Source organism: Petaurus breviceps, unplaced genomic scaffold, assembly GCF_028583685.1.
Source record: "Petaurus breviceps papuanus isolate PSGF00001 unplaced genomic scaffold, PetGlider_PUasm1.0 91041, whole genome shotgun sequence".
Lineage (NCBI taxonomy): Eukaryota > Metazoa > Chordata > Mammalia > Diprotodontia > Petauridae > Petaurus > Petaurus breviceps.
In genome coordinates, this window is record NW_027187400.1 from 40044377 (window position 1) to 40071252 (window position 26876).

A 26876-nucleotide genomic window follows, 5' to 3' on the forward strand; every position below is an offset into this window, starting at 1 on the left:
GAGAGAGAGAGAGAGAGAGAGAGAGAGAGAGAGAGAGAGAGAGAGAGAGAGAGAGAGAGAGAGAGAGAGAGAGAGAGAGAGAGAGAGAGAGAGAGAGAGAGAGAGAGAGACAAAGATAGAGACAGAGACAGACAGGGAGGGAGGGAGGGGGAGACAGACAGAGAGAGAAAATGTATGTGTGTGGTAAATGTGGGCCCTCAGTTTTTCCCTCACTCAGCATATTAATACCTTTATCCAGACAGACAGAGGGACACTGATACACTTGCAAACCCCAACAGGATCCCCCCTTTTCATTCTGGTTTCCACTACAACCTCCTCCCACCAGCAGCCCCCTCCCAACCCCCTCACCCAGCCTGACAACCCCCATCCTCAGCTCTGAGGAAGGAAACCCCTCCCTACCCTGGAAGGGCTGATGCTGGCTCTGCTCTCTCCACAGAATGACCAGGGGACCCTAATTCTAACCTCATTAAATATCCCTTCAGCCTCAGCTGCCCCCCCCCTCCTTCCCCAGGGACTAAGCTAGGCCTCTGTCCCTCTAATCAGATCAGTTTCCATCAGAAACTCTAACCTGCCCCTCCTACTCCCTAAGTCCTAGGGCTTGGGCCTGGACACAGATTCCCAGAACCAGCCAGGGGACACTGAAGGCCAGTCCCTTCCACCCTCTCTGACAGGCATGACCCCCTTATTTCACAGTCGGTCCCTCTCAGCTACTCCACCTGCATCAAGGGACTGGCCCTTCCCTCCAGTGAAAATCCTCCCTTGCTTAGATCACAGCTTCACCCCCAGGCCCCAGGGCTGACACAGGCACCCTACCCTCCGGGGCTGCCAGCCCCTTCCCCCCAAGTGGGAAGGCCTGATCCCCTCTGAGCTGCCCTTCCCAGCATTATGCAAATAGCCGAAGTTGTGAGCAGTTTATAGGATTAATTGGGAGCGATTAGCAGTTTCTTTAATCAGGCAGGCATCAATGAAGGGACAGACGGGATAAGGCAGAGAATTGCTGGCCTCAGCACTGGGGGACAGCAGATGGGGAGCTCAGAGGGCAGAGCTGCATACCGCCCAGACACCAAACTTCCCGTCTCTTCTCCCCAGAGTCCCAAAGGCAGGAAAGAGGCTTTGAAAGGCACAAAGACCCGGGGCTGAAGTGGCTCTTTTGGGAGGCGATTTTGAAACCCATCAAGGAACTAGGAACAAGTCACACTCTGACCCTCAGTTTCCTCATCTGTAAAATGGGGCTAAGATGCCTGTAGTGCCACATCACAGCCCTGTTTAGGAGGTTCAAATGAGAGAATGCAAAGAAAGAGCTTCCCAAACCCAACACGTTGAGGGTGTCCTGGGTACCTCTCCAGGCCTGTCTTGTAGAATGAGTGCCTACCTGCATAGAAGAGGAGGTTTCCTCCTCCAGGAGTTCGCTGTACCAGTGGGCAGGGACTGTTTGAGTTATCTTTGGGTCCTCAGAGCCTAGAGCAATGCTGGGCATACAGAAGGCCCTTTGATGAACTGACTGAGAAAATTCCCGTATATTATTCTTTTTCAAAGTTGTGGGCTCCTAGCCACTCCCACAGCACCCTGCCCCAGAGGCCAGTGCCTCAGCACCTTCGACCTGCCCACAGGCTGCTCCCCTCTCCAGCCCATCCCCCAGAATCTGACCATGTCCTTTCCCCAGGGAGGCCCCTCACTACCTCCTGGATGGATCGCCCTCCTTATTCTGGCATTCAAGGCCTTTGTGGCCTGCCTCCAGCCCACCTGTTCCACTGTGGAGTCCTCTGACTCCCCCAAGCCTTGCCCTCTCCTGCCACAGAGAGGGAACTTTCTGCTCAGACCCCTCCATTCTCCTGGAATAGACTGTCTTCCTTCTTCCTCAGCTGACCTTGCTATATCTCTCTGCTATGTAAATTTTCCTATGGGAGGACTGTCTGCTGCACTTCTGGGCCCAGCCAAGGAGACTGAGAGCTTAGGTACATGCGACCCCACATCTAGAACCAGAAGGGACTTTGGAGGCCATTGAACTCAGCCCCCTCATTTTAAGAATGGGGAAACTGAGGAAGACAGAGGGGAAACAATGTACCCAAGGTCATGAAGGTAATAAGTGGCAGAGATGAGATGCAAATCCAGGTCACAGGATAATAAAATTAGACTCAGTGGCTGGGGGAGGAGTTCAAGGAAGGGAGAAAATTTGGAATTCAAAATTTAGGGGAAAAATAATTTAAAAATAAATAAAAAGACATTTTAAAAAGAGAATACATTTAGAGTTAGGAGGGACTGCAGCAGTCACCTCCTCCAAAATCCTCCTTTACAGGAGAGGAAACTGAGGCACCAGAATGGGTTGTGACCACAATGGAACAGGTAGTAAGAGTATGAAGGAGGATTTTATCCCAGGTCTGCAAACACCACATCCTTTCTAGTACACTATTAGCTTTTCTCTGGGTCGTTTCTCTCTTTCTGGCCCCTACTCTCTACCTGGACACCTCTAATCTCTCAGCTACCCTCTCTGGGTATCTCTACCTGGGCTCCAGGGGGAGCCTGTTGGGGGTCCTGATCCACTGCCTGTTCTGGTACCCAGGACAAAGAGAATAGATTCAAAGCCCTGAGCAGAGACTGACACCGAGAAATACAGACAGAGGGAGAGAGGTAAGGAGAAGGAGGGCCATCAGGACTGAGGGTGAGACAGCTCAGGGGGGCTGCTTCATGCCAAGCACACCCCACTCCCTGGCAGAGAGCTGCCTGGCCCTCCAGGGAGCAGGACAGAATCTGTAGCTGGCAGGCCTGTGCCCTGCTGCCCCCACCCACAGGATGGGTTCACCTGTTTCTCCATAAATCTCTGGAAGCTAAGCCGAGGCTAGGCAAAGGGGCTGAGGACCCCCTCCCCTCCTAATACAAAATCCAGGGGATTCAGCAGGAGAGGCAGACAGATGGAATCTGAGTTTTGCAGACATTCTGGGCACACAGGGCTTCTGGTATCCACCCCCCACCTCCAGTGGCCCAGGCAAGTCCAGGACGCTGACTCAGCAAGAAGGGCCAGTGGCTGGAGGTGGGGATCAGCTTATCGGCTCAGGGCGCCCAGCTCATCGCCTAAATCCCCGTAATCGCATTGTCAGCTCCCCAGCAGCTCTCCAAGTGCTGGGGGGAGGGAGGAGGCTGGCCCCGATCCAATGCCCCCTCCCACCCAGCCACACCCCTCCAAGACTTGGGGGCCAGCCATGGGGTCAAAGACTCTGGAAGGATTGGGAGCCTTTCCATCTGTGCAGAACAGATGGACAGACACACAGGCAGACAGTGATGCCCAGCCTGCCCTGCTCTGGGACCTGCCACCCCCAATGTAGGCTGCACATTGACAGAGGGAAGTAGGGGGAAGGGTGCCCCCAGTAGTCTGTTAAGTCCTTGGGGTTTTAGGGCTGCAGGAGACCTTTAGCCATCTAGTCTGGTGGAAATGATTTGCCCAAGGTCCACAGATTGTGAGTAACAGAACTCCTTTAGATGCCATTGGACCATACTGCCTCTCAGTGGGGAGAGGAGGGAGATGAGGGTTCATGTAGACTTAGAAAGGATGAGGTCTTCCAGAAGATGGGGCCAGGCCAGACCAGACCAGGGGCTAACCAAAGAGCAGGCTTATTCCTCCTCCTTCCCATATGGTCGTCCCATCTCATCCCCCTCCTATCCTGTGGGCTCCCAAGGTCAGCCCAGGCTACCTGCCAACCCAGGCTTCTCAAGAGTCATTCCTTCCCTAAGCTCAGGGCTATGTGTGTCTGGGAGGGCTTCCCCTGGGAATCCTTGGGGCCCAGTGCCAGACCAGGCACAGAAAGGCTCCCAGCCCTGACCCCTGGGGTGGGCCCCACCAGGTTGGGGCAGGAAGGCTGCCTGAGGAGATGGGCTGGGGAAGGGGAGGAGGCGCCAACTTGATTTCCCCACAGACTCTGCTGACAAATTTATCCTGTAATGTCCCAAGTAAAAGGCCCATAAAACGTCATTAATGTTCATGACAGGTCATAAAAATGATCAGTTGAGCTGGCAACTCCAAAATGAGGTAGAAATAAGTTTAAAGATGTTTTTATTGTAATTCTGCTCCATAATCTGGCCCTTCTCGGGAATATAAATGCCTCTGGAGGCCAGCCAGGCCTAGGGCCCCTCTTCTGGGGACAGCTGGAAGCAGCCCAGCAGGTTCACCCTCCTATCTACCCTCCATCTCTCCTGTTGCACCAAAGGCCCATTTTTCTTAGCTTACAATTATCCCACGGTCCCCCCATCCCTAGACCAACCATGCTGACTTCTCTCATGCTTCTCTCCTCTGCTGTCCTCCTCCAAACAGTGACTGTCCCCTCTGGCCCTCTCCGTGCTTCTCCAGGACTAGAATAAGGCCCTCCTGAGGCCCCTTTCATGCTTGAAGGGTGTCGTCCCACCCATTTGTGCCCGAAGTCCTCCGGCAGGGCTTTCCTGGCGGGGTTTGGTTATTGCCTCAGCTTCTCAGGGTGTCTGGGCCAAACAGATCAGACACATTCCTCTGTCCTATGATGGCAGCTTACACTGAAATATATTCAGCCAACGAGCCATGACCCCTCCCAAGGCCACAGCTGGGCCCAATGGCTCCCCACCTCCCATGGCTCAGATAGACCCAAAGGGCAAATTAAATCATCTGTTATCCCAAATACCAGTCTCGGGTCACTGGTTTTGTTCCATTAAGGATTTACAGCTGAGAGGAGTCTCCCAGACCTCCAGACCCAAGGCCCCAGGTTCAGGAGAGAACAGAAGACTCTTCTTTGGGGTGGGAGACAACAGCACCATGATCCTCTTGCTAGCAATACTCCTGGGCAGAGCCAAGGCCTGGCAATGGCCAACTAAGACAAAGGCACCCTCCCTCTCTAGTCTATTGGAATTGGGGGATACTGTGCCTCTCCCACCTCGGGCAACTCCAAGGGTGCAGGTGCCCCCAAGTCAACGAGGGCTATGAGAGTGAGTGGAACCAGCTGAAGATAAGGGGAAGGGCAAAGGAAAAAAAAAAAGGAGGAAACAGGAGTCAGAGGAAGGATGGTGGAGGGCAGAGGGATTGGCAGAGCCCCCACAGACTGAGGACACCCCCTCATTTCAACAGATGTGACAATGAAGGCCTTAGACACACACACAAGGACAGAGACTCAGGGAAATGTCACTCCCCCAGGTCAGTTAGTGGTCCAGAAACCCTTATCCTACCAGACACCCAGGGTTGGGAGCTACCTGCAAGACGTCTCTCGGAAGGAGATGTTCAGATCCCAGTGAGTGTGCACCCTGGAGAAAGAGAGAGAAGGTCAGTCTTGGCTCCTTCAACTCATATCTCCCTCATTTCCCCATTCACAACCCCCCAGGACCTCCTTCCTCAGGGTCACCTCATACTCTGCCCCCCCCTTCCCCGCAGAAATGGCTCATTACTGCTCTCTTATGGGGGAAGGATGGCATACTAAGTCCCTAGGCCACAGTTGGGGACCCTGAGAAGCCATGCTGGGGGTTCTTCCCCTTCCCCAGTCAGCCTCCAGAAAGGGGCCCCATGGCCACAGCTTGGCATTCAAGGTCCCAACCTGTCAGAGAGGTAGTGAGCATTCAGGCAGCAGAAAGACCCCTGGTCTCAGAGTCGACACCTGGGCTCTGGTTTCAAGGGCTTCCTACACAAGGTCACCTTGTGATTGCTCAGCTTGTATCTGGGGTGTGCCCTCCTATGTACACGGCATGGCCCTCATTAGGTACCTTGGAGGTCATCAGATGTGACCCCCTCAGGTTGGAGAGGAGGAAGCTAACACCCAGAAAGGGAAAGGGTCACAAAGTCACACAGGTGCAAAACAGCAGAGAAGCAGCAGGGTAGATAGAACCCTGAGGGCATCAAGACCTCAGCCGCAGACACTTACTAGCCAGCTGTGTGACCCTGGGGAAGTCACAGAATTTCCATCAGCCTCAGTTTTCTCATCTGAAAAGTGGGGCTAATAATAGCATGTACCTTCCAGGGGTTTTATGAAGGTCAAATGGGATAATATTTAATATTATTAATAATTAATTAACATGAACATATAACAGTAAAGTGTTTTGCAAACCTTAAATAATCATTTATTATGTTTTATTATATTATGTTTTATGTATGTGTGTCTATCTGTCTGTCCGTCTGTCTGTATCCATCTATCTATCCATCTATCTGTCTGTCTGTCTATCCATCTATCTATCTATCTGTCTGTCCATCTATCTATCTATCTGTCTGTCTGTCTGTCTGTCCGTCCGTCTGTCTATCTATCTATCTATCTAGCTCTCTGTTATTATGCAAGATTCAGACCCAGCCTCCTTGACTCCACTTCCAGGGGTCTTTCTACTCAACCACAATGCCCCTCTTGTCCACTGGCCCCAGACAGACTGGGGATCCTGGGAGGGCAGGGACCTCTCTTTGTCTCCCACTAAGCGACAAGTACATGCCCGGCCACCCAAGCGGCCCCAGGAAGTGCCCGTGATGAAGAGGACCATTCATTATCACGACATTTATTACATGGCTACTGGGCTTTCTCTGATGCTAACTTGAGTGTAAGCCAGGGGACCCAGACACCTATTTCTGGCTACTTCTGGCTGCTCCTCCCTGAGAAGTAAGACAGTCCCCACTTTCCTATTTGTAAGCCCAGCCCTTGGCGCAGTGATTTGTACATGGTAGATGCTTAATAAATGTTTAATTCACTCATTCATTCATTTTGTACCCAGGGAGATACCCCCTTTCCCCAGGGTTAGGGGAGCCCCAAGTGTTATACAGGATAGACTTCCCCAGAGGCCTCAGAGAGAGACCCAAGTGTTATGATGGGGAGACTCCTCAGAGAAGTGTCCCTATGTTAGAACAAGGGGACCCTCGGAGAGGGATTCCAAGGCTATACTAGGAAGGACCCTCAGAAAGGGACCCCAAGTGTTATGATGGGGAGACTCCTCAAAGAAGTGTCCCAATGTTAGAACAGGGGGACTCTCAGAGAGGGATCCCAAGGCTATATGAAGAAGGACCCTCAGAGAAGGACCCCAAGTGTTATGATGGGGAGACTCCTCAGAGAAGTGTCCCAATGTTAGAGCAGGGGGACCCTCAGGGAGGAATCCCAAGGCTATACTAGGAAGGACCCTCAGAGAAGGACCCCAACTGTTATGATGGGGAGATTCCCCAGAAAATGGCCCCAATATTAGAACAGGGGGACCCTCAGAGAGGGACCCCAAGGTCACAGCTGGGAAATCCCCAGAGAAAGGGCCTTCAGGGTTAGGATAGAGTAGACCTTTTTAGAAGCAGGCACTCTAGTTATAAGAGGGGGGCCTGGCTCAGAAACAGAGGCGGGATGACAGGCGAGAGCACCCCAGGGCCTGGCAAAGGGAACAGCCCAGTCAGCTTTGCTCCAAGGCTTCTTAGACAAATGAATAGGTAAGAACAAAATTAAATCCTCATTATCTCTGCTTCCTTCCCCTCCATAGGAACTCAGCGAGAGCCCACGCTCAGGGGGAGGGGGGCTGCTTGGGGGAGGTGGCTGGGGAGGGAGGGAGGGAGGGCTTGCTTCCTTCTAGCCATTAATCATCCAATTAAAATGGAAGGAGGCTGGCCAGGAACCTCCTGGGGTGGGAGAGCAGAGAGGGAGGAATACAGGGGAGGGCAACTGGAGTCAGGGGTCCGAGGCACAGGAAGGGGGTTGCATCCCTCCCTCTCCCAGGCCTCATAAAGTGTCCAATAAAACCTGCAGCTGGAGGAAAGGTAGGTAGCTCACAAAAGCCTGGCCCTCAGCCCGGCCCCAAACTGCTGCCTCCTCCTAAAACCTGCCCGAGCTCCTGTGCCCATCTTGACTATGGCAAGGGGGTGCCAGGAGGCTAAGAGGAGACCAAGACACTTGGACCCCGTGACCATTAGAGGAGAAAGGTCGATGCCAACTGTCATTGAGCTGGAGGGGATTTTTGAGGCCCTCCCCTCCATGACTGTACAGAGGACGAAACTGTGGGCCAGGGAGGGAAAGGGAATTACCCAAGGTTACACAGTTACTAAGTGTTAGAGTCAGTATTTGAACTCAGGTCTTCTGAATCCAGAACCAGAATGCTTTCCATTGAACCACACTGGACCCAAGCTTTTTTTTTTTTGGAGGGCAATTGGGGTTAAGTGACTTGCCCAAAGTCACACGGCTAGTAAGTGTGTCAAGTGTCTGAGGCCAGATTTGAACTCAGGTCCTCCTGACTCCAGGGCCTGTGCTCTATTCACTGTGCCACCTAGCTGCCCTGGACCCAAGCTTTCACTTTACAGATGAGTAAACTGAGACCCAGGGAAAGGAAGAGACTTACCTAAGGTCACATAGTGTCCAGGTTGAACCTGGATACCTGGCTCCAGATTCAATGTTTACACAGAGGTAAGCATCACCTATGGAGCTGGGGGAATTGCTGGCACGGGAAGGGGAGGTGTGTGTGGGGGGCGGTATGGCCACAGACTTCCTGGGGGCACAGAGAGCTTGGGGGAGGGCAGGAGAAAGGGAGCTGGAGTCCGTACTTTCGCCTCTCCCCTGGCTGGAGGAAGAAGGTACACAGTGAGCTGAGGGGCTCTCCCTGCAGGGGACCTTGGGTCGGAACTGTCCTTGCCAGGGGTCAAAGGGTCATGGAGATTACCTGGAAAGCTGCTGGCACCCTGCCCTTCCTCCCCACCGCTACCTCCTTAGAAGGTCTGGCAGCCTTGGAGGCTGAGCCCAGAACCTGGACCGTCCCAAGCTCTCTCTCTCCTGTTATCCCACAGGGACTTTTCTGTTCACTTCTTGCTACTGTGCCCCTCGCTAGAGCGGAAACTTTCTGGGGGCAAGACCTGCTTCACTTTTTTATCTCCTGTGCTCAGTACAGGTCACAAAGAGGCAGATATGAGAGTGCCATGCCTCTCACACAAGGGGCAATAAATTGGTTCGTTGAATTGAAAGAGAGAGGTGGGCACCACAGAGGACAGAATGCCAACCTTGAGCTTGAATATTGCCTGGCTGGGTGACTGGGAAAGCCATTTCACTTCTCCAAGACTCTTGTTTCTTTATCCGTGAAATGGGCTCACTGGCCCCCAAAAGGCCCCATCCAGCTCTAAATCTATGATCCTAAGGGATCGCAGGTCCTTGGAGGGCACTGGACACCTCTGAGGAGCCTTTCCACTCTGGAAAGGGGCACACGGGCGAGCCGGGCATCATCTTCATGCTGTGACAAGCCAATGAAGGACTCTAGTGAGGCTTTGGCCCTGACTGTGGAGTCAGAGGACCTGGGTTCAAATCTCACCATTCTGTTTAAATACCTGTGTGTCCCCTTGGGCGAGTCACTGAACTTTTCTGAGTCTCAGTTTCCTCCTCTGTGAAATGGAGGAGGGGATGGAATAGGATGCCTCTGACGTGCCTCCAGTATACACCATATACAGACGGGGAAGGAAGAAAATGAAAATAAACTGCCTACTAGGTGCCAGCTACATATTATCTCATATATCCTCTCAACAACCCTGAGAGGGAGGTGCTATTATTATTTCCACTTTACAGATAGGGAAACTGAGGTATATAGGGTTGGTTTGGGTTTTTTAGGCAACTGGGGTTAAGTGACTTGCCCAGGGTCACACAGCTAGTAAGTGAGGTCAAATTTGAACTCAGGTCTTCTGGACTCCAGGTCCAATGTTCTATCTACTGAGTCACCTCGTTGCTCCTAAATTATTATTTTTTCGGGGGGGGAGGATCAATCAGGGTTAAGTGACTTGCCCAGAATCACAGAGCTAGTAAGGCTAGATTTGAACTCAGGCCTCCCTGGCTCCCAGGCTGGTACTCCAGCCACCTAGCTACCTCCATATAGAAAAGGTCAGTGACTTGCCCAGGGTCATATTGTCAATAAGTGCCTAAAGCTAGATTTGCACACAGGTCTTCCCAACTCCAGGCCCGGTCCTTTTCATGAGGCTGGTGGAACAAAAGTCATGGTCCTGGCCCCGGACCCTTTGGGCAGAGGTCAGAGCCTGAACCTTGAAGCCCCAGGGGCCTGCGAGCAAAAGCGACGTCCTGACCCCTCGTGTAGCAGCCACCTTCTCCACTCCAAAGCTCACTACCAAGTAGCAGCCAGGCTCTAGCTGGGCCCAGGAGTGGCCTCACCTCCTTCGGCCTATCCCACGATCCAGATCCACTGTCCAATACTTCCAGCACTTGGAGACTTAAAGTGATGGGGAACTCACTACCTCCTGTGGTCACCCATTTCACTTCTGGACAGGTCTCAGCGTGAGGAAGGTTTCCCTGAGATTGAGCCTCCCTGGGCTTCACTGAAACTTCCACCCATGGCTCCCAGAGGAGTGGGGAACAAGAAGAAGCCTTTCTTCCTCCTGACAGCCCTGAAGGAAGCCATCTACAGGCTAAACGCTCCCAGCTCCTTCCAATCATCCTCGTTTCTCCCAGCTCTGCTTCCTTTCCAGCCTCTAGGACTCCATGGCCTCCTCGGTGCAAGCATGCTGCCTCCTCAGGGCCAACCCTCAGCTGCCAGGATGCCACCACCCACCTCTGTCTGCACAAGCCAAAGGCGGCCCCTCGCTGGCCTGAGCCAGGCTCTGACCCATGGAGATTCCCGACCTCACCCAGCGCCCCAAGCACTGATCTCCAGTTACCCAAGTATAATGAAAAGAGCTTCAAATTCAGTCTGAAAGCCTAGTTTTGAATCTGGGCCTTGGACAAGTAACAAGCCTTTCCTTTCCTCATCTGTAAAATGGGAGAGTTGGGCTGGGTTCAAATCCTGCCCCTACCACTTATTCTCTGACTTTAGGCAGGTCCCTTCACCTCTGTAGGAATGTAAGCTCCATATGAGTAGGAACCGTTTTATCTGCTATATCTCCAATGCTTAGCATGGTGCCCAGTATACAGTAGGGGCTTAATAATTGAATGAATTCCTCATCCATAAAATGAGGAACCTGGATTGCAGTCAGTGGATCATGGTTCAAATCCTGCCTAAGATACTCATAATGTGGCTTTGGGCAAGTGACTCAACCTCCCTGGGTCTCAGTTTCCTTCTCTTTAAAATGAAGGAGTCAGACTAGATCACTGCAGTCAAACCCATAGAAATAGTATAATGACTTAAAAAACTACAAATTAACATCATCTATGTTGTATCGTATTTTTATTTATTTTGTTAAACATTTCCCAGTTACATTAAGGACAGTTAACTGGCTCGAGGGATAGAGTGCTGGGCCTGGAGTCAGGAAGACCTGACTCAGACACTGTGTGACCTTGGGCAAGTCACTTCACCCTGTTTGCCTCAGTTTCCTCATCTGTAAAATGAGCTGGAGAAGGAAAGGACAACCATTTGTGATAGTAATGGAATATAAAGATTCCCCTGTATTGGCTTGGTTTTCAAACTGATCGTGTTAAAACCCAGAGCTTGTTAATCCCACCTGTGGGATGGACTTGTTAATGTGAAAAGAGAGTCCTGAACTGGGAGGAGCTGGTGACGTAGATTTGGAGAGACAAGAGAGAGGCAGAAGAACTTTTTGGAAGCAGCACCTCGTGGAGGCAGAGAGAGAGACTGAGAGAATTGCTGAGTGCCACTTTGAATTGCCCTGGACTTTTGAGACCTGCCCCCTGAGCTGCCAAGGACTGAGGAGACATGGCTGTTTTGCTGGTACTTTGTCTGTTTTGATGTTGTTTTGCCAGATTTGTCCACTGGTGAAAGACAGTCCTTTTGTTGAAGAAGTCCTGGAACCTGGCTTTTGGTTAAGAAGTCCTGAGACTGTCCTGCAGACAGAGAGTGAATACTGTCTACTGGTGAAGGGCAGTGCTGTTGTTGCAGGGGTCTGGGAACCTTTCTGTTGGTTCAGAAGCCCTGAAGAAGGATTTTCTTGTTGTATGTTTACAGAAATCCTGGGAGAGGGTTTTGCTAATGTTTTCAGGGGTTCTAGGACTGTTCTACAGACAGAGGATGAATTAATGAAGAGACTGGCAATGTATCTTGTGGCCTTGCTAAGCCTTGTCTCCCCAGGAACTAAGATTGCTGAGAACTTGCCTCTTGTCAAGATGAAGAAAAGACCTCCATTTGGGTATTAAGTGCTGTGCTTAAACTTGATGTAACTCTGGGGTAGATTCAATTGTGATCCAGGGGTGGGGAACTTTTGACCTTTTTGTGCTCTGTGATTGAACAAATGAAGGTATTTTACTTATGTGTGGAAACTAATCTCCATTTGAGAAGAGGGGCTTTGTGGTGGACTAAATGAAGGTACAGCCTAGGGGTGGAGAAGTATTTAGAATAGGGACTTTGTAATTGATTGAATGATTGGAAGGTCCTGGGGTGGAAGGTCCTGGGGTAGTCCTTGGAGATTATTTAATCACACAGTAAATAAATGCTGTATTTTGAATGATGTCATGTTTTGATCTTCTCTGTTCTTGGTTTGTTACTGAGTAAAATGGAGAGCGCCTATGCTGGTATTCTGAACCTTGGGAAGTTGCCTTTCCTTGGCACTACATTACACCATTCCAGTATCTCTGCCCAGAAAACCCCAAATGGGGTCCCGAAGAGTCAGACATGACTGAACAATAACAAAGTACATTTTGATCAGGTTGGCCCCACTAGAGAGTTTGATTTTGATACCTCCGGACTGGATGGTTCTCATGAAGTCCCTTCATGTTCCAAGTTCCTAACAGACCTCAGTTTCTTCCTCTGTTAAATAAAGGGGTTGGATTAGACTTTTGTGGGGTCCCTTCCATGACCCGCCTTTGACTGCTCAGGAGTAACTGGGGTCTGTGAGGACATCGGGCACCATCTACACCTAAACCAACTGACTTGTATACAAAGCCTCCAAGCCACAAACACACATTCATATAAAAATGAATGAAAAGCCTGAGAGAAGCACAGTAGCTCAGACTGGACTTTTCTTAACTTCTTACACTGATGTATGCTTCCAGTGTTCAGATGACACACTGAGCTTAAAATCCAGAAGCCCTGAGTTCAAATCTAGCCTCACACACTTCCTAGCTGTGTGACCCTGGACAAGTCACTCGACCTCTGCTTCACTTTCCTCAATCTGTAAAATGGAAAAAATAACAAGTCCTACTTTCCCAGAGTTCTTGTGAGGATCAAGCTAGAAAACAACAGTACTGCACATAACACAGTGTTTGGCACAGAGTAAGCATTCTACAAATGTTAACTATCATTATTGTTATTGTATCAAAAACTGAATCATGGAAGTCACATTGAGAGTCAAACTAATATCACTGTTCATTTTTTAATTTTTTTTCCCCAGGCCTCAGTTTCCCCCCCTGTAAAATGTCTCCTAGATTCTCCCTGTGGTCTGGATGTCCTGTGAGGCCCCTTCTAGCTCCAGGATCCTTTGACAAGATGACCTCTGCCTTGTCTTCTAACTCTAAAATCCAATCATCAGGATCCCCTTATACACCAGATACCAGCCCTCTGATGACCTAGGCAATGCACATACCCTCTAACCCTGATCCCTAGCATGCAGCAATAGTAACAGCTATCATTTACATATGTTTGTTTTACAAATATAGTTTCAGTAAATAAAGCACTGGGCTTGGAGTCAGGAAGGCCTCAGTTCAAATCCAGCCTCAGACACTTACTAGCATTGTGACCCTGGGCAAGTCACTTAACTTCATTTGCCTCACTTCCTCAACTGTAAAATGGGGGTAATACTAATTGTATGATCCTAGACAAGTTCTAGGTGATCCTGAGTAACCCAATACCCATAAAAAGATAGTAATGTAAGGTTAGCAAAAATCCCTCAGGTAGAATCACAATCCCCCTAACAATCTGGTGAGACAGGTGCTAAAGAAAGTGCCAAGATGTTAAGTGACTTTCCCAGGGCCCCACGACTACTGACTGCAAGGAGCAGGATTTGTTCTTATGTCTTCCTGCCTCGTATATAAGGTATATAAAGCCACTGCTTTCCCAAAGTCCGCCAAGAGCTTTAATGACATTATTTCATCTGGTCCTTGAAATAACCCTGTGGATATCACTGTCTCCATTCTATGGGAGACTGAGGGCAAAGAGGTTCAGTGATGCCGAGAGAGGATCATCAGAAGCCAGATGAGAAATTGTCAAAGGTAGAATTGGAACCCAGCTCTTCCCACCTGCCAGCCTCACCAACATAAGCATCTTATAGGATGTGACTGAGGGACTGGAGCCAAAAGGATGTACTCCAAATCTCTTCCCCAGCAGCTCAGAATGGCAGGTTTGCATCATGTTTCTCTCCATGCCCACCTCCCAGGTTCTCAGAAACTCTCCAGAAAAGCCCAAATCCCACCAAGTCCTGCTAGTAGCAGGATCTTCTAAAGTAGTACCTTCTCTTCATGATACTGATGTGCACGTCGTCCTCTTGCTTCACATCTGGCCGATGCCCATGGGCTGGGCTGCTCCCATCACTGTCCCCATCACTGGCTGAGAAAATCGAACTCAGTTCCTTCTTTGGGATCCTAGTAGGGGGCAGTGGGATTGTCCTCTTCTCGGCCAGGCGACCCCGATTCTAGGAGGGAAGTAGAGAGAAGGGTCAAAACTGGACAGTCGGGGGCCCTCTCACCCAGGGTCAAAAAGTCTAGGGCCAGGTAAGGGCTCATCATTATAGGATCCCTGTGCCCCTTGGGAAAAGAAGGGGAGCAAAGCCCAGAGGATCAGGCAGGCATCAGGGCAAGGACACTATTGTTCCTGTTTTCTGGAATTCTAACCTTACCCCCACCCATGACATAACCTCCTTGAGGCAGGACCTGCTTTACTTTTGTATTTCTATCCCTAAAACTTAGTGCAGTCCCTGAAGCAGAATAAGCACTTAAAAACTTTTCATTCTTGGGGCAGCTAGGTAGTACAGTGGATAGCACACTGGTCCTGGAGTCCGTCAGACCTGAGCTCAAATCTGGCCTTAGATATTTACTAACTGTGGGACCCTGGGCAAGTAACTTAACTCCAATAAAAAAAAATACTTTTTTCACTCATTCTTGTGGGATTGTAGAAAAGTTAGACTTTCCTTCTTCATTGAGGGATTCCATTAACTCTCAAGTTTGAGGTATTATCACTCTCAAGTGGTGGTGATAGGTTCGGGACAGAGAATGGAGATAACAATAGGAAGAGGAGAGAAGGAAATTAGTTGAGCTAGTCATTCCAAACTTGAAATGGCCACATCTTGGCTACATCCAGTATAGAAACCTGCCACTGTCCCCTTCTCTGTCTATATATGGGGTTTTTGCCTTATTCTTTCTTGGTTCCTTTGCAAAAAGTCAATTTTGACTCAACAGAGCTAAGGAGGAAAAGGTTTTTTCCATACCTTTGGGCAGAGAAGGAGTCAGGGTGCCCCTGGTGGCCCCATATGGTGGTGGCACCAAGGTTAGATCAGCTTCAGGATCTGGAGACATCCCAGGAGACATTGTCCAGGATAACTCTAGCTGCTGAAGCTCCTTCTGGTCTGGGTAATGCCCCTTAATTCTGACTCCTCTTTGGTGACCCTGGCACTCAACACAATCACTGAATATAGCATGGCACACAGCTAGTTAATGTCTTCCCTTTCTCCAGCCACCTCTTTCTCCAGTCCTGTTCCTTCAATCCCAGTTCTTGGAGACATTCATATCCCTTGTTCTCCACATCCAATCTTACCTTTTGTTCAAAACTGCCTTCTAAGGAGCTCCCTGAATTCCGAGACAGCTGTCCCCCCCCCCCCCGACCCTGTCCAGGGACTTGGGACTTCAAAATCACTTTGATGTCTTTCTAACATCTCCCTGTGAGCTCAGCTCCAGCTCTGACTGGGGAACTAGTCCTAACTCTTAGGAAGGGGCACAAAAAGAAATCCAGGTTCAAACCTCAGCTGAACTCAAGACAAAAATCCCCAAACTCTGATTCCTAATAATTTGTTTCCCTTCTCCTCTGTGACTGAGGAACCCCAATAAAAATGTAAGCTCTTGAAGGGTATGAATTTGTTCTTCTCCATCCCTGCCCCCCAGAGCCCAGCACAGTGCTTGGTGGATACTAGGTATTTAGTAAACACCTAGTATAGTTGTTTACTAAGGAGACACACACCTGTGTGTCTCCTGTGACATGTGTGGCACTTGACACAGCATGGTGTTGTGGAGAGAATACTGATCTTGAAGACAGGGAGACCTGGGTATGAATATTTGAATGGGTGAGTGAGTGAATGAATAGGCTTTCTGTTCCTGAACTTTGGTCCTTCCAAGACAGCCACCACCCCTATCTCCTAGCTTGTTGTTGGAACTGCTTGGAAGTATCTCTCTGCCTGAACCCCAACAAGCCAACTGGACCCTACTCAGTAATAGTCTGCTTAGACTCCGGCTGATTAACTGCCCATGGAGCCCCATTGATGAAGCAGCTCAGGCTCAAAAAGGTTAAGCTTGAAGCAACACAGTAAATGGTGAAGCCAGGATCCAGATCCAGGCTAGCCATCTTTCACTAAAGTCTCCTGTTTCTCTTGATCTCGGTCTTGATCAGGACCTGTTGCAATCAGTCAACAGCAATCAGCAAATATTCATTAAAGTGCCTACTACATGCTAGACATTGTAGGTGCACACTGGAAAGACAATAGGATCCAGTCCCTCAAGCCCTCAAGCAGCTCATCCAACCCGGTCTTGTTCCTTGGACTCACCACTCAGTTCCACAATTAGCCTTTGGAATCACCCTTTGATTTAAGACCCCAAAGAGGTCAAAGACAGAAAGAAAGGTGGATTAAAATATTGATAGCAACATTTTTTGTGTGTGTGAGAGGAAAGAACTAGAAACAAAAAACAGGGAAGGACTAAACATACTATGGTCCACAATGTAATGTAATGTCCATAATTATTATGTATGAATGTAACAGACTATTAATGAATTGTAAAAAAAAAAAAAACCAACCCCAATAGATGTGAAAAATTCAGAGTGGCCTAGGAGGATTTATATGAACTGATACAAAGGGAGATAAGTAGAACCCGAGAAAATCTAGAAACAGTAACTATGTAAATAGAAAGAAAAAGAAACAAGAAAACTGAACATAATGTAATTATAATCACTAGGCTTGGTCCCAAAGACAAGATGAAACAATGTATCGCCCTCCTGCAGGTACCATCAGACTCAGTAGACACAGTTGTTTAGTATTGTTAAAATGCTTCTCCCCCCTTTTTCTTTCTTTGTTAAGACTCAAGACAGTACATAGCACATACTAGGCATTTAATAAATGCCTGTTGATTTGGGATGGCCTTACTAGGGAGGAGAGAGAGGAGGGACATTTTTGAAAATGAAGATGATATAAAAACTGAAGATTGCGGCAACAATTTAAAATATTTTTTTAAAAAACCTTGGGGTGGCCAGGTAGCACAGCGAGTAAGAGTACCAGCCCCAGTGTTGGGATGACCTGGGGATCGAATCCCGGGCTCAGACACTTAGTGCCCACCCAGAAACACCCGGCCGTGTAACCTTGAGCAAGTTACTTAACCCTGATTGCTTTAAAAAAAAAAAACCTTTGGAAATTGTGTGCCCCAGTCCCAAAATAACTGAGGCATGACCATGCCCCTGGGTCTTCTTCAGAGCCTCTTGGTTTGCCTAGATTCTTGGTCCCAACCTCTTCCAGGGACTGGAAGGTAGGCCTGTCCCACTTCTATCTGTCCTCTGTGAATCAGGTCCCCAGAGAACAGAAGTCTAATTTGTCTTCCATGCCCTGAGAGTCCTGCAGCATCAGGGAGGGAGGGAGGGAGGTCCAAGAAGTTAGCGGGTGAGGGCCTGGGACATACAGCTGGTAGACCCAGCCTCGGAGGCTAGTGTACTCCACCCCAGAACAATAGCTGTTGTCCCCAGGCACAAAGGAAGGGAGAGCCCTGTGGTGAACTTCGGGGCTAATTCCTAAATCTTTTACAAATTTTTCTTATTGCTGTCATGGATGTGCCATGTAACACGAATGGTTTTGTGGCATGTGGCATGCTTGTGGTTGTTGTGACACATGTGGCACGTGGAACAGCGTGGTGTAGCCTCAATTCCCTCAGCAGTACCTAGCTTACAGGGCTGTTTGGAGGATTGAATGGGATGAAACATGCAAAGAATTCTGCCTATATTAAGCTGTCATATGTGTTAGGGATTACAATGATATTCCACATCTGATGTAGAGATGTGGTGTGGGGGCTGCAGCGCAGATGTGTGACAGAGGCCCATAGACATAGAGGGCTGCTGTGAGCTATCAGGAGAACCCAAATCCAGGACTGGGCTGCTGCAGGCTCACAGACCCCTCTCTGCTAGTTATACTGGAAGGAAAGTTATCGATCATTATGTGGCTGGGGGTGGAGGGGGGCAGTCCCTTTGACTTATTTAATAATGGCTGGCTGGGGCCTCCAAATGCCTAATTCCCTCCCATCTCCTTCAATCACTGCCTCTCCAGCCCCGCCTGGTCTGCCCCCCATGGCCTCGGCCACCAGCCTCCTAGGCCCCAGCTCCAGCTCCCTCATCTCCCGTCACCAGGGCAACGCAGCCCCTCACATCCATCTGGGAGGCGGCGGGAAGGAGAAGGCGGGAGGTTCTGAACCTCAGGGGCGGGGAAGGGGGGACTGGAGCATGGAGAAAGCGAGGCTGGGCACTGGGCTGGGAGGGTAAAGAGAGGGAGTGGGGAGGGGAGAGAGAGAGAGAGAGAAAGAGAAGAGACAGAAACAGAGATAGAGACACACACAGGTAGAGACAGAGATAGAGACACACACAGGTAGAGACAGAGAAAGAGAAAAAAGAGAGGGAGAGACAATGAAAGAGGGGGATAAAGAAAGAGGGAGAAATTGAGAGGGGGAAGAGAAACAGAAATAGCAAAAGAGAGACAGAGAAGAAGAGAGGGAGGGATGGAAAGATGGAGGGGGAAGGGGAGAGAGGAGAAAGAAAGAGGAGAAAGGGAAGATGAAGAGAGGGAGAAGATAACAGATGCAGAGACAAGAGAAAGGGGAGACAGAGACAGAGAAAGAGAGATAGAAAAAGAGAGAAGAGAATAGGAAAGGATAAAGGGGGAAGGGGAGAGAAAAAGAGGAGGGGAAGAAAGAGGAGGGAAGAGGAAGGTAGCAGAGAGGGAGAAGACAGCAACAGAGATATAGAGAGAGACACACAAGCAGACACAGAAAGAGAAGAGAGAGAATGAAAGAGGGAGAGAGAGACACAGAGATAGAGAAAGAGAGAGATTGAGAGGGGGAAAAAGAAAAAGAAATAGACAAAGAGAGACAGAGAAAGAGAGAAGAGAAGAGGGAAAGATGGAGGGGCAGAAGGGGAAGTAGGAAGATGGAGACAGACAGACAGAGACAGAGAGAGAGAAGAGCAGGTTGAGCCAGGCTGCTCCCTGCAGGTGCTCAGGCTCTCCCCAGCACAGCCACACAACTGTACACCCAAGGCAGGCTCCCTGAGCCCCAGAGGCAGCCCTGCCACCTGGCCAGGACCCCGCCCCCAAACAGCCGGAACACCCTGGCCCTCTCCCCACCCCACCTCTCAGGGAGGGCTGGGCTGACAGCAGGGTCACTGCAGGGGGTAGGAGAGCATGTGCTATCTTGCCCACAGGCTCAGCCTCTAAGCTCTGTGTACAGACACAGTCTCTCACACATAATAAGAGCCTGTACTGTGGCTTAAATACTTGCAAAATAGCTCATACACAGCATCCCAAGCAAGTCTTACCACAGCCCTGGGACATGGGCACAACAGAAGCTATTATCCCCATTTTATAGGTGAAGAAACAGGCCCTGAAAGTGAAATGACTTGGCCAGGTTCACAACTCCTGGGCATCTGAAGCAGCATCCACATCCAGGTCTCCCTGAGGCCCACTAACATTGCTGCAAAAGTACCAAGGCAGAGACAGACTTGGACTTAGAATTTTGGCACATTACCAGGCAGGCACAGATACAATGCTCCCCCTGCAACACCCACCTTCCTGTCTCTCTCTCTATCCTCTCTCTTTCTCCCCCCATGTCTCTCTCTCTCTCCCTCTCTCTCTCTGTCTTTCTCTGTGTGTCTCTCCCTCCCTCCCTCTCTGCTCTCTGTCTGTTTCCCTCCCTCTCTCTCTCTGTCTCTGTCTCTCCTCCTCCCCCCTCTCTGTTTCTCTCTTTGTCTCTCTTGTCTCTGTCTCTGTCACACACACACACATACACACACCTGCAGCCCCAGCCTTGGACATGTGCACAAACACACACTTCCACATACAAAGACACGTTGTGCCATATACATGTCTACAGAAAGTCTTCCACTTCCTCAGGCTCCACCAGATACACTGCCTTGAGCTGCCGGCTCTGGGGCTGTGGAGAATCTGATTCTGGGGAGGAGATGGTGCCAAAGGCTGAAGTCTGCCTCCCCCAGTCTGCTGTTCCAGCCTTCCTCAGGTCTACACTGACAGTGAGAAGTATTGACCTAGACACAGCAGGCCAAGTGCCAGCCTCCCTGGCATTCAGCACACGTGTGGAAGTAGTGTGTGTGCATGGCTCCCCCTCTCCACCTTGCAGACCCTTCCACCAGGACCTGACACTGACTTGGGTGGAGAGCAGAGGTTAGGGGTGGTGGAGGGGCAGAGACACTCGCATTTTATTTCCAACTGGTTTGATTAAAATGAAGCGCTTTTTTTTTAAAGAGAGAGAAAAAGGATTGGGGTGGAAATAGAAGTGGCGGCCTCTCCCCGGGTTAGGGCCTGGGCGTGGAGCGCAGAGCCAGCTCAGCCTCTGGGCAATGATGCACTCATGCAGGGGAGGGAGGGAGGATTGACAAGGGAGTCTGAGCCCAGACATCTGCATCCTCTCCCTCACCTCCCCTTGGTGGAACAAGTGGGGGGCGGGCGGGCAGGCGGATGGAGATGAGATGACGGGTAATTTCCATGCAGCTCATTAATTACCAGCAGAGGGGGTCCCTCTGGGCAACAGGGATGGCAAGTATAGCCATGTCTGCTGCTGGGGGGCAGGGGGGGCTGATGATCCCTCCATCTACCAGACTAGGGGAGATTCCCAAGGAACCTCCAACCCAGGTCCTCTGACCCCTGACATGCAAATAATACCCCCATTCCAGTTTCTACCATCAACAGGTGCTCAGATGAGACAGCTGTTTTATTGCACAAAGGAGGAAACTGAGGCCTCCCTGGCTTTCACCCCAGACAAGACTCCTATCATTCTTTCCGTGCCCTATACAACTGAACACAACTTCTGGACGTGCACCATGGGGAGTGCTGGTCCTCAGGATCTGGGAAGTCTGGGGCGTGTCTCTGCATTGCAATGGAGAGCACTGGGTTTGAGGCAGGAGGGCCTGAATTCGGATTCTGGCTTTGACTTTTACGACCTGCCTGACCTCAAGACAATCAGTTTCCTCCTCTATGAAATGACTAGATGGTTGGACCTTCTATGATCCCAGCTTCAGATACATGCAAGCACATGAACATACATGTATTTCCATGTGTGGTGGGGACAGATTCATTGTACAGTCCTCATCCTGGTTAGGGTCCAAGGGCCAAGATGCCACCAGGCTTGAGCAGGGCTGGCAGCAAGAAGGAAAGCCCAGGCCCTGATGGCTAGCAGCTGGCCCTCAGCACTGCGGCAATCCCAATGCCTCAGGGTACAGCCCCAGTGTAAGGGTCTCTCTTCCTGAGACTGGCCAAAGGCAGGAAAGCAGGCTGGGAGTCAGGGACCCCAGGGTCTGTCCCAGCTCCATTGCTGATGCAGGAGCACAGGATTTAGAGCAGAAAGGGTTTTTGGAAAACACAAAGTCCAACCCACTACAGTTTATAAAAGAAGAAAATGAGACCCAGAGAGAGATGAGATCTGTCCAAGATCACAGAGTGAGATGGATCCAAACTCATGTCCCTTACAATTAAATACAATTTTTTTCTACAATTAAATACAATTGTTTTCTACAATGCTACCAACATCTATGGTCTGGGGTGGGGGCTGGGATGGAAGGGACAGATTCCTGCTCCTTTCTGCACCTTCTGAGAATGGGAGAGGAAACCCCATCTGGGTGTCAGGAGAAGTCAGGAAGGTGAATCAGACTTTCGAATTGGCACGTCTGTGGTAGAGGCAGTGGGGCCCTTGTTTTGATGCTCAGAGTCACAAAGGGAGGGGTGCTAGGATCCCCTCAAGCACCCCAAAGAACTTCCCCATAGCGTTGGAAGATTTGATTTCACATTTTACTGAGGCCCACCCCCTACCGGTGAAATGGAGGGGGGGAACCTTGCTGAGGAAGCGGGGGAAGGAGAATGTAGGGAAAAATTGGGGTTGCCCCCACCCCAACAGGAAACGTAGGTGGGGAGCTCCCGGGAGGCCTCAGTGCAGCTGCATTGAGAGGGGAGGAGGGCTCAAAAGGGAAGAGCAGAGAGGCCCCCTCACCCTGACTGACTCTGGCCAAAACATCTCCCATTCCTAGCCCCCCAACCCTAAATCAATTCACCTCAGAAACCTAGTGCACAATCCACAGGAAAAACTTTCTTCAAGGATGATAAGCCTGTGTAAGAAAGTGTTATGTCTATGTATCTACATTTCTACATGTTTCTGGGTCTGCTACTATATCTGTTTAAGGGTCTTTCATTCATCAGTATCTCAGCTGCCCCACCCCCACTCATCACAGGGAGAAATTGTCTATCCTGACCTAATTAAGGTTAAATGATTCCCAAAGTCACCTAGAATGATGCTTACTCCCTATCTGACCTTGGTGAAGATGAGGCCTCAGTTTGCTCATCTGTAAAATGACATAGAATTGGGCCTGGTGACCTTTGAGGGGCCTCCCAATTCTAGAGCTTATGATCCCATGGCACCTTCCCACCTCACACAGGTCTACTGGATGATCACACCCTTGGCCTCATGTACCCATACTCTGTTTCTGCCAGGATCCAGACGCCAGGACCCTGGATGCCTTTTCACTGGCCTTGTTCATGGGCAAGGAGCCATATAAACACCCAGGGGTCATGCTTTTGCCCAGGCCAGGCACCCTACCCTCACTCATAAAGGCTGCACAGGGCTCCACCACAGACATCCAGGTGGGGGAGGCATTGCTCACCTGTGGAACAGCTGCCCAGGCCAGAGGCACTGCCATTCCTAACACACATATCATGCATATCCAGGCACCCTGCCCCCAAAGTCCCTCCATAATGCCCCCAGCGGGGGCATATGCCTTCACATACCAAGCATGCCCAGGCTGGGGTCACTGCCCTCAAATACCACGGATTCTTGGCAGCTCTGCCCTCACATACCCAGACAGGAGGTTCTGACCTCACAGTAGCTGCTGCCTGAGACCCTTCCCTCACCGCTCAAAGATGTCCAGGTCAGGGGCACACACCCTCTTTGGAGAAGCAGGCTCCGATCTCTGTCCTCAAATGACATAGATGCTTGGGAATGCTCTCCCACTCTACAGATGTGCAGAGTGGGGACATCTTCAAATGCTTGAGCTCTCAGGAGGGACCCCGCCTCCCCATCCAGAAATGGATCTCCCAATATCCCTCTGGAAACAGAGGGAAAAGGGCGAGCTTCCTAGCTAGACTGTGTCCTGGACCTGGGTCCAGTGACTGGGACACTGATCAGGCAGTCTGGAGACGGTGCCCACCTGGCACTGCTGGTTCACCCAGATACTAAAGACCCCTCGCTGTAAGCCTATGGACTTTTCTGGGGGAACTGCCATCAAACTGTGCCGACATCATCCCCAGGACTGCTAAGTTGCTATCTTTCACCACCCCTAAGGACCTCACCTTCAAAGAGAAGACCATTTGCTTGCTGTGTGACTTTGGTCTAGTCCTTTCCCCTCTCTGGGCTTTACTTATTCTCCCCATTGCTAAGATGGGCAGGGGCAGAGGAGTGGAGATAGACAAGCAGATCTCCAAATCATTTCTACCTCTGAGTTCTAGGGGAACTTGAGCCCTCTGATTCTTAGGCTTTGAGCTTTCCCTGTTGGAAAGGCTTCCTAGGACGGAGCTTCCTTTTCTATGCAGAGACAGAAGTAGAAACACCATGGATTTGGTGGCAGAGGACCTGGGTTTGAATCTGCTTGCTCACATAACTGTGTGACCTTGGACAAGTGACTTAACCTCTCTGGGTCATTTTCTCCTTTGCAAATGAGAGGGTAGAAGGAGAAGGTCTCTGAGGTACCTGCCAGCTCTAGGTCTGATCCAAGGATCTCTGAGCTCCCAATCCAGAAGTCACCCAGAAAGTCAAGGCTGTGTGGGAAATCTTACCACTGGTGAGGAAATTCGACACCCAGGGCAGTCACAGATTGGAGGATGAACCTGCAAGATGCCTTTGGACATGAGGGTCTTCAGACTTTTCCCTGAATGCAAGCAAGAGAGAGAAGAAAAAGGAGAGTATGGTGAGACCAGGAGGCAGGAAAGAACAAGCCTAGTGCACAGAGAGCAGGGGAGGCCAGGCATCTGAGCCTAAATGGGGGCCCGAACTGAACCCCATCCTGCCGGGGGGAGCCGAGCAGCACACACATACAGAGCCTCCTGGACACACATAAGGAAGGCATGGCCCGCTAACCGTCCCCAGATGCGCACCCACACAAAGCCTGCATGCACACACACATACCCCAAGTGAAGCAGATGCAGGCAGGCACCCAGAGCACATCCACACATACCCAGAGGCACACACGTATGGAAGCCGTGAACGTGCCCAGATGCACCCCCACCGAGCAGCCGGGGCACAGACCACACAAGCACGGCCAGACCCACAAGCTGGAAAGCCTGCACACTCAGACCTCCTGTGCCTGGCACAGACCACACACACACACACACACACACACACACACACACACCACAGCCCCACACCTTGCATGCTAGGCGCACAGACCGCAAAGACCACCCCCTGGTCTTCCCCATCCAACCTCCTGCACCCACAAATCTCTTCCCCCCCTCCCAGATGCGCAGGGACACAGGGCACAGGGATACAGACCCTCCCTTGTACCTCAAGCCAACTTTCTGGCTAGAATTAGGCGGCCCCGCCTCGCCCCAGTCGGCTGGGGGCCCCCCCCCCCCGCCCCCCCCCCCCCCTCCACCTGGCCCGAGGCACAGACCCCAGGGCTGGACGCCCCAGAGCTGGTGTGGTGCCGAGCACCTCCCCCCCTTCCCTCCCTCCCCTCCCCTTCCCTCTCCTCCCCGCCCCACCCTAGCCGCGCGCAGATTCGGCAGGAGACTGCTGAAACCTAACCCCGCAGAGCACCCGCCTGCCTGCCTTCGGTTCCCTAACGCACAGCGGCTTCCCAGCGGGGCTTCCCGGGGGGAACCCAGGAGGCCAGCCCGCGGGCAGCTAGGCTGGCAGGAGGTGGGGAAGGACTGCAGCGAGGCAGCTCCCGCCTCCGCCCCGGCCCCTGCGGGCTCCTGCCCGGGGCTGCCCCTCCCGCCTGCTCAGCTAATGAGCTGTCAAGCCTGCCGCCCCCAGCGCCCCGCCGGCTCCTCCACCGCCTCCGCCTCCGCCTCCGCGCAGTCCGCCGGGGGCTGCCCGCTCCCGTTTCTCCAAGGGGGCAGAGGGGCACTCTGCTCCTCATCCCCCGGCCCTAGTGCTGAACTGCACTCCCTTCCCGTCCTGTGCGATGTCTCCCCCCCAACCCAAGCAGCTCCCTGGAGCTGCGCCACCATCGCCCCCTCCAACTTTCTAACTCAGCTTCGACCCCCAGAGCCCGAACTCACTGGGCTGGGTAGGAGACAGGCCGGCCTCCCTGCCCCCCCCAAACAGCGCGCTCTGGCCCGCTCCCTAGGCTGCCTCAGCCGCCGCTCCCCGATCCGGCTCGGGTTCTGGCCGCCCACACTATGCTCCGGGAAACCCCGCGCGCTCTCACAAGCCGCCGCCCCCCTCCTCCCCGCCCCGGCTCTCCCAGCTGCTGCCGCCTGTCCCCTCCTCGCAGAGCGCGCTCACACACACACACACACACACATGCACATGCACGCACACAAGCACACTGTCTCATCCACACATACACAGAGAAACAAACAAATGGACACAGACTGTCTCACAAACACGTACACAGTCTCACTCCCCGGCGCGCAGGCACACAAACCCCCACAGAAACCCACTCACACATAAGCGCACGCACTCACACACACATACAAACAGTCCCACAGACACACTGTCTCTCTCAAACACACTTCCAGTCCCGGAGGCACAGTGGCGCACACATTTCCAGGCACACACGCGCCCCCCTCCCCCCGTCACATCCCCACGCCCACAAACCCCAAAATACACAGTCCGTCCCTGACCTCCAGAACCCGAAAGCTGAAGCTGAGCTGACTGCCCCAAGCCCTCACTGTTCCCCTCCCAGCCTAAGCCCAGAGTTCTCCAAAAGTTTTTTTTTGGGGGGGGGGGTGCGGGATGGGAAGAGAAGGGAACCTCAGAGACTGGGGAGATGTCGGTCCTTCCGCCTGCAGCCTTCGCCCTTGGCCCACCCTAGTGCCCGGCAGGCATGGGTTGTGCGAGTGTAGATGTGAGATGTGCATGTCTGGGGCGGGGAGGGTGTAGCCCAGGCCTAGGGGCTTCGGCAGCGCCCCCTTGGGGCCAGGCCGGGCCTCGGGATACCGCCGGGCCAAGGTCAGGGCGCCCCCTTTGGGTCGGGCAAAGGGGGTGGCGGAAGGGTCCCCCGGTCCCCCTCGCGCTGGGGGGAGCCCGAAGCGTTCCGCAGGGTCCCAGCGCTGGCACGTACCTTTGTGGCGGATGCTCCGCTTCCAGTCCTTGGCTGTCTCGCGGCCGCTGACGAACTGGAATTCGTTGGGGGTGAGCCACTCACCGCGGTAGCGGATGGAGGGGCCCTTGCTCCCCTGGCAAAGCTTGTGCACGTAGAGCAGCGCTCGGTTGTCTCCGCACTCCACCTCTATGCACGGTTCGCCGTGGTCCAGGAAGGGCTGGAAGTCGGGCGCCGCCGAGAAGCGCTCCAGCGCCAGCTCGTCCGGGGGCAGCGGCAGCGGCCGGTGCGCCCGGGGCAGGCTCAGGTAGGCGCGCGGGGGGTGGAGGTGGAGGTGGGGCGGC

The 26876-nt window shown here is 51.8% G+C and overlaps 1 protein-coding gene across 4 annotated transcripts in view; it reads right to left on the reverse strand.

The window, feature by feature from the left end:
- SAMD11 (sterile alpha motif domain containing 11) overlaps nt 1-26834 on the reverse strand; it is a 38514-nt gene extending 11680 nt beyond the window's left edge. Inside the window, exons 1-4 of one of the 4 annotated variants that reach the window (XM_069078385.1) lie at nt 26554-26834; nt 24101-24192; nt 14268-14449; nt 5206-5256 (exon numbers count right to left, since the gene is read on the reverse strand). In XM_069078385.1, coding sequence (XP_068934486.1) covers nt 5206-5256; nt 14268-14449; nt 24101-24172 — 305 coding nt within the window. In that variant the 5' untranslated portion in view covers nt 24173-24192; nt 26554-26834. Of the gene's footprint in view, nt 1-5205; nt 5257-14267; nt 14450-24014; nt 24193-25546; nt 25704-26243; nt 26355-26553 lie in introns of those variants that run through there. The other 3 variants (XM_069078383.1, XM_069078382.1, XM_069078384.1) reach the window with 3 other exon arrangements.
- Between the last annotated feature and the right edge of the window lie 42 nt (nt 26835-26876).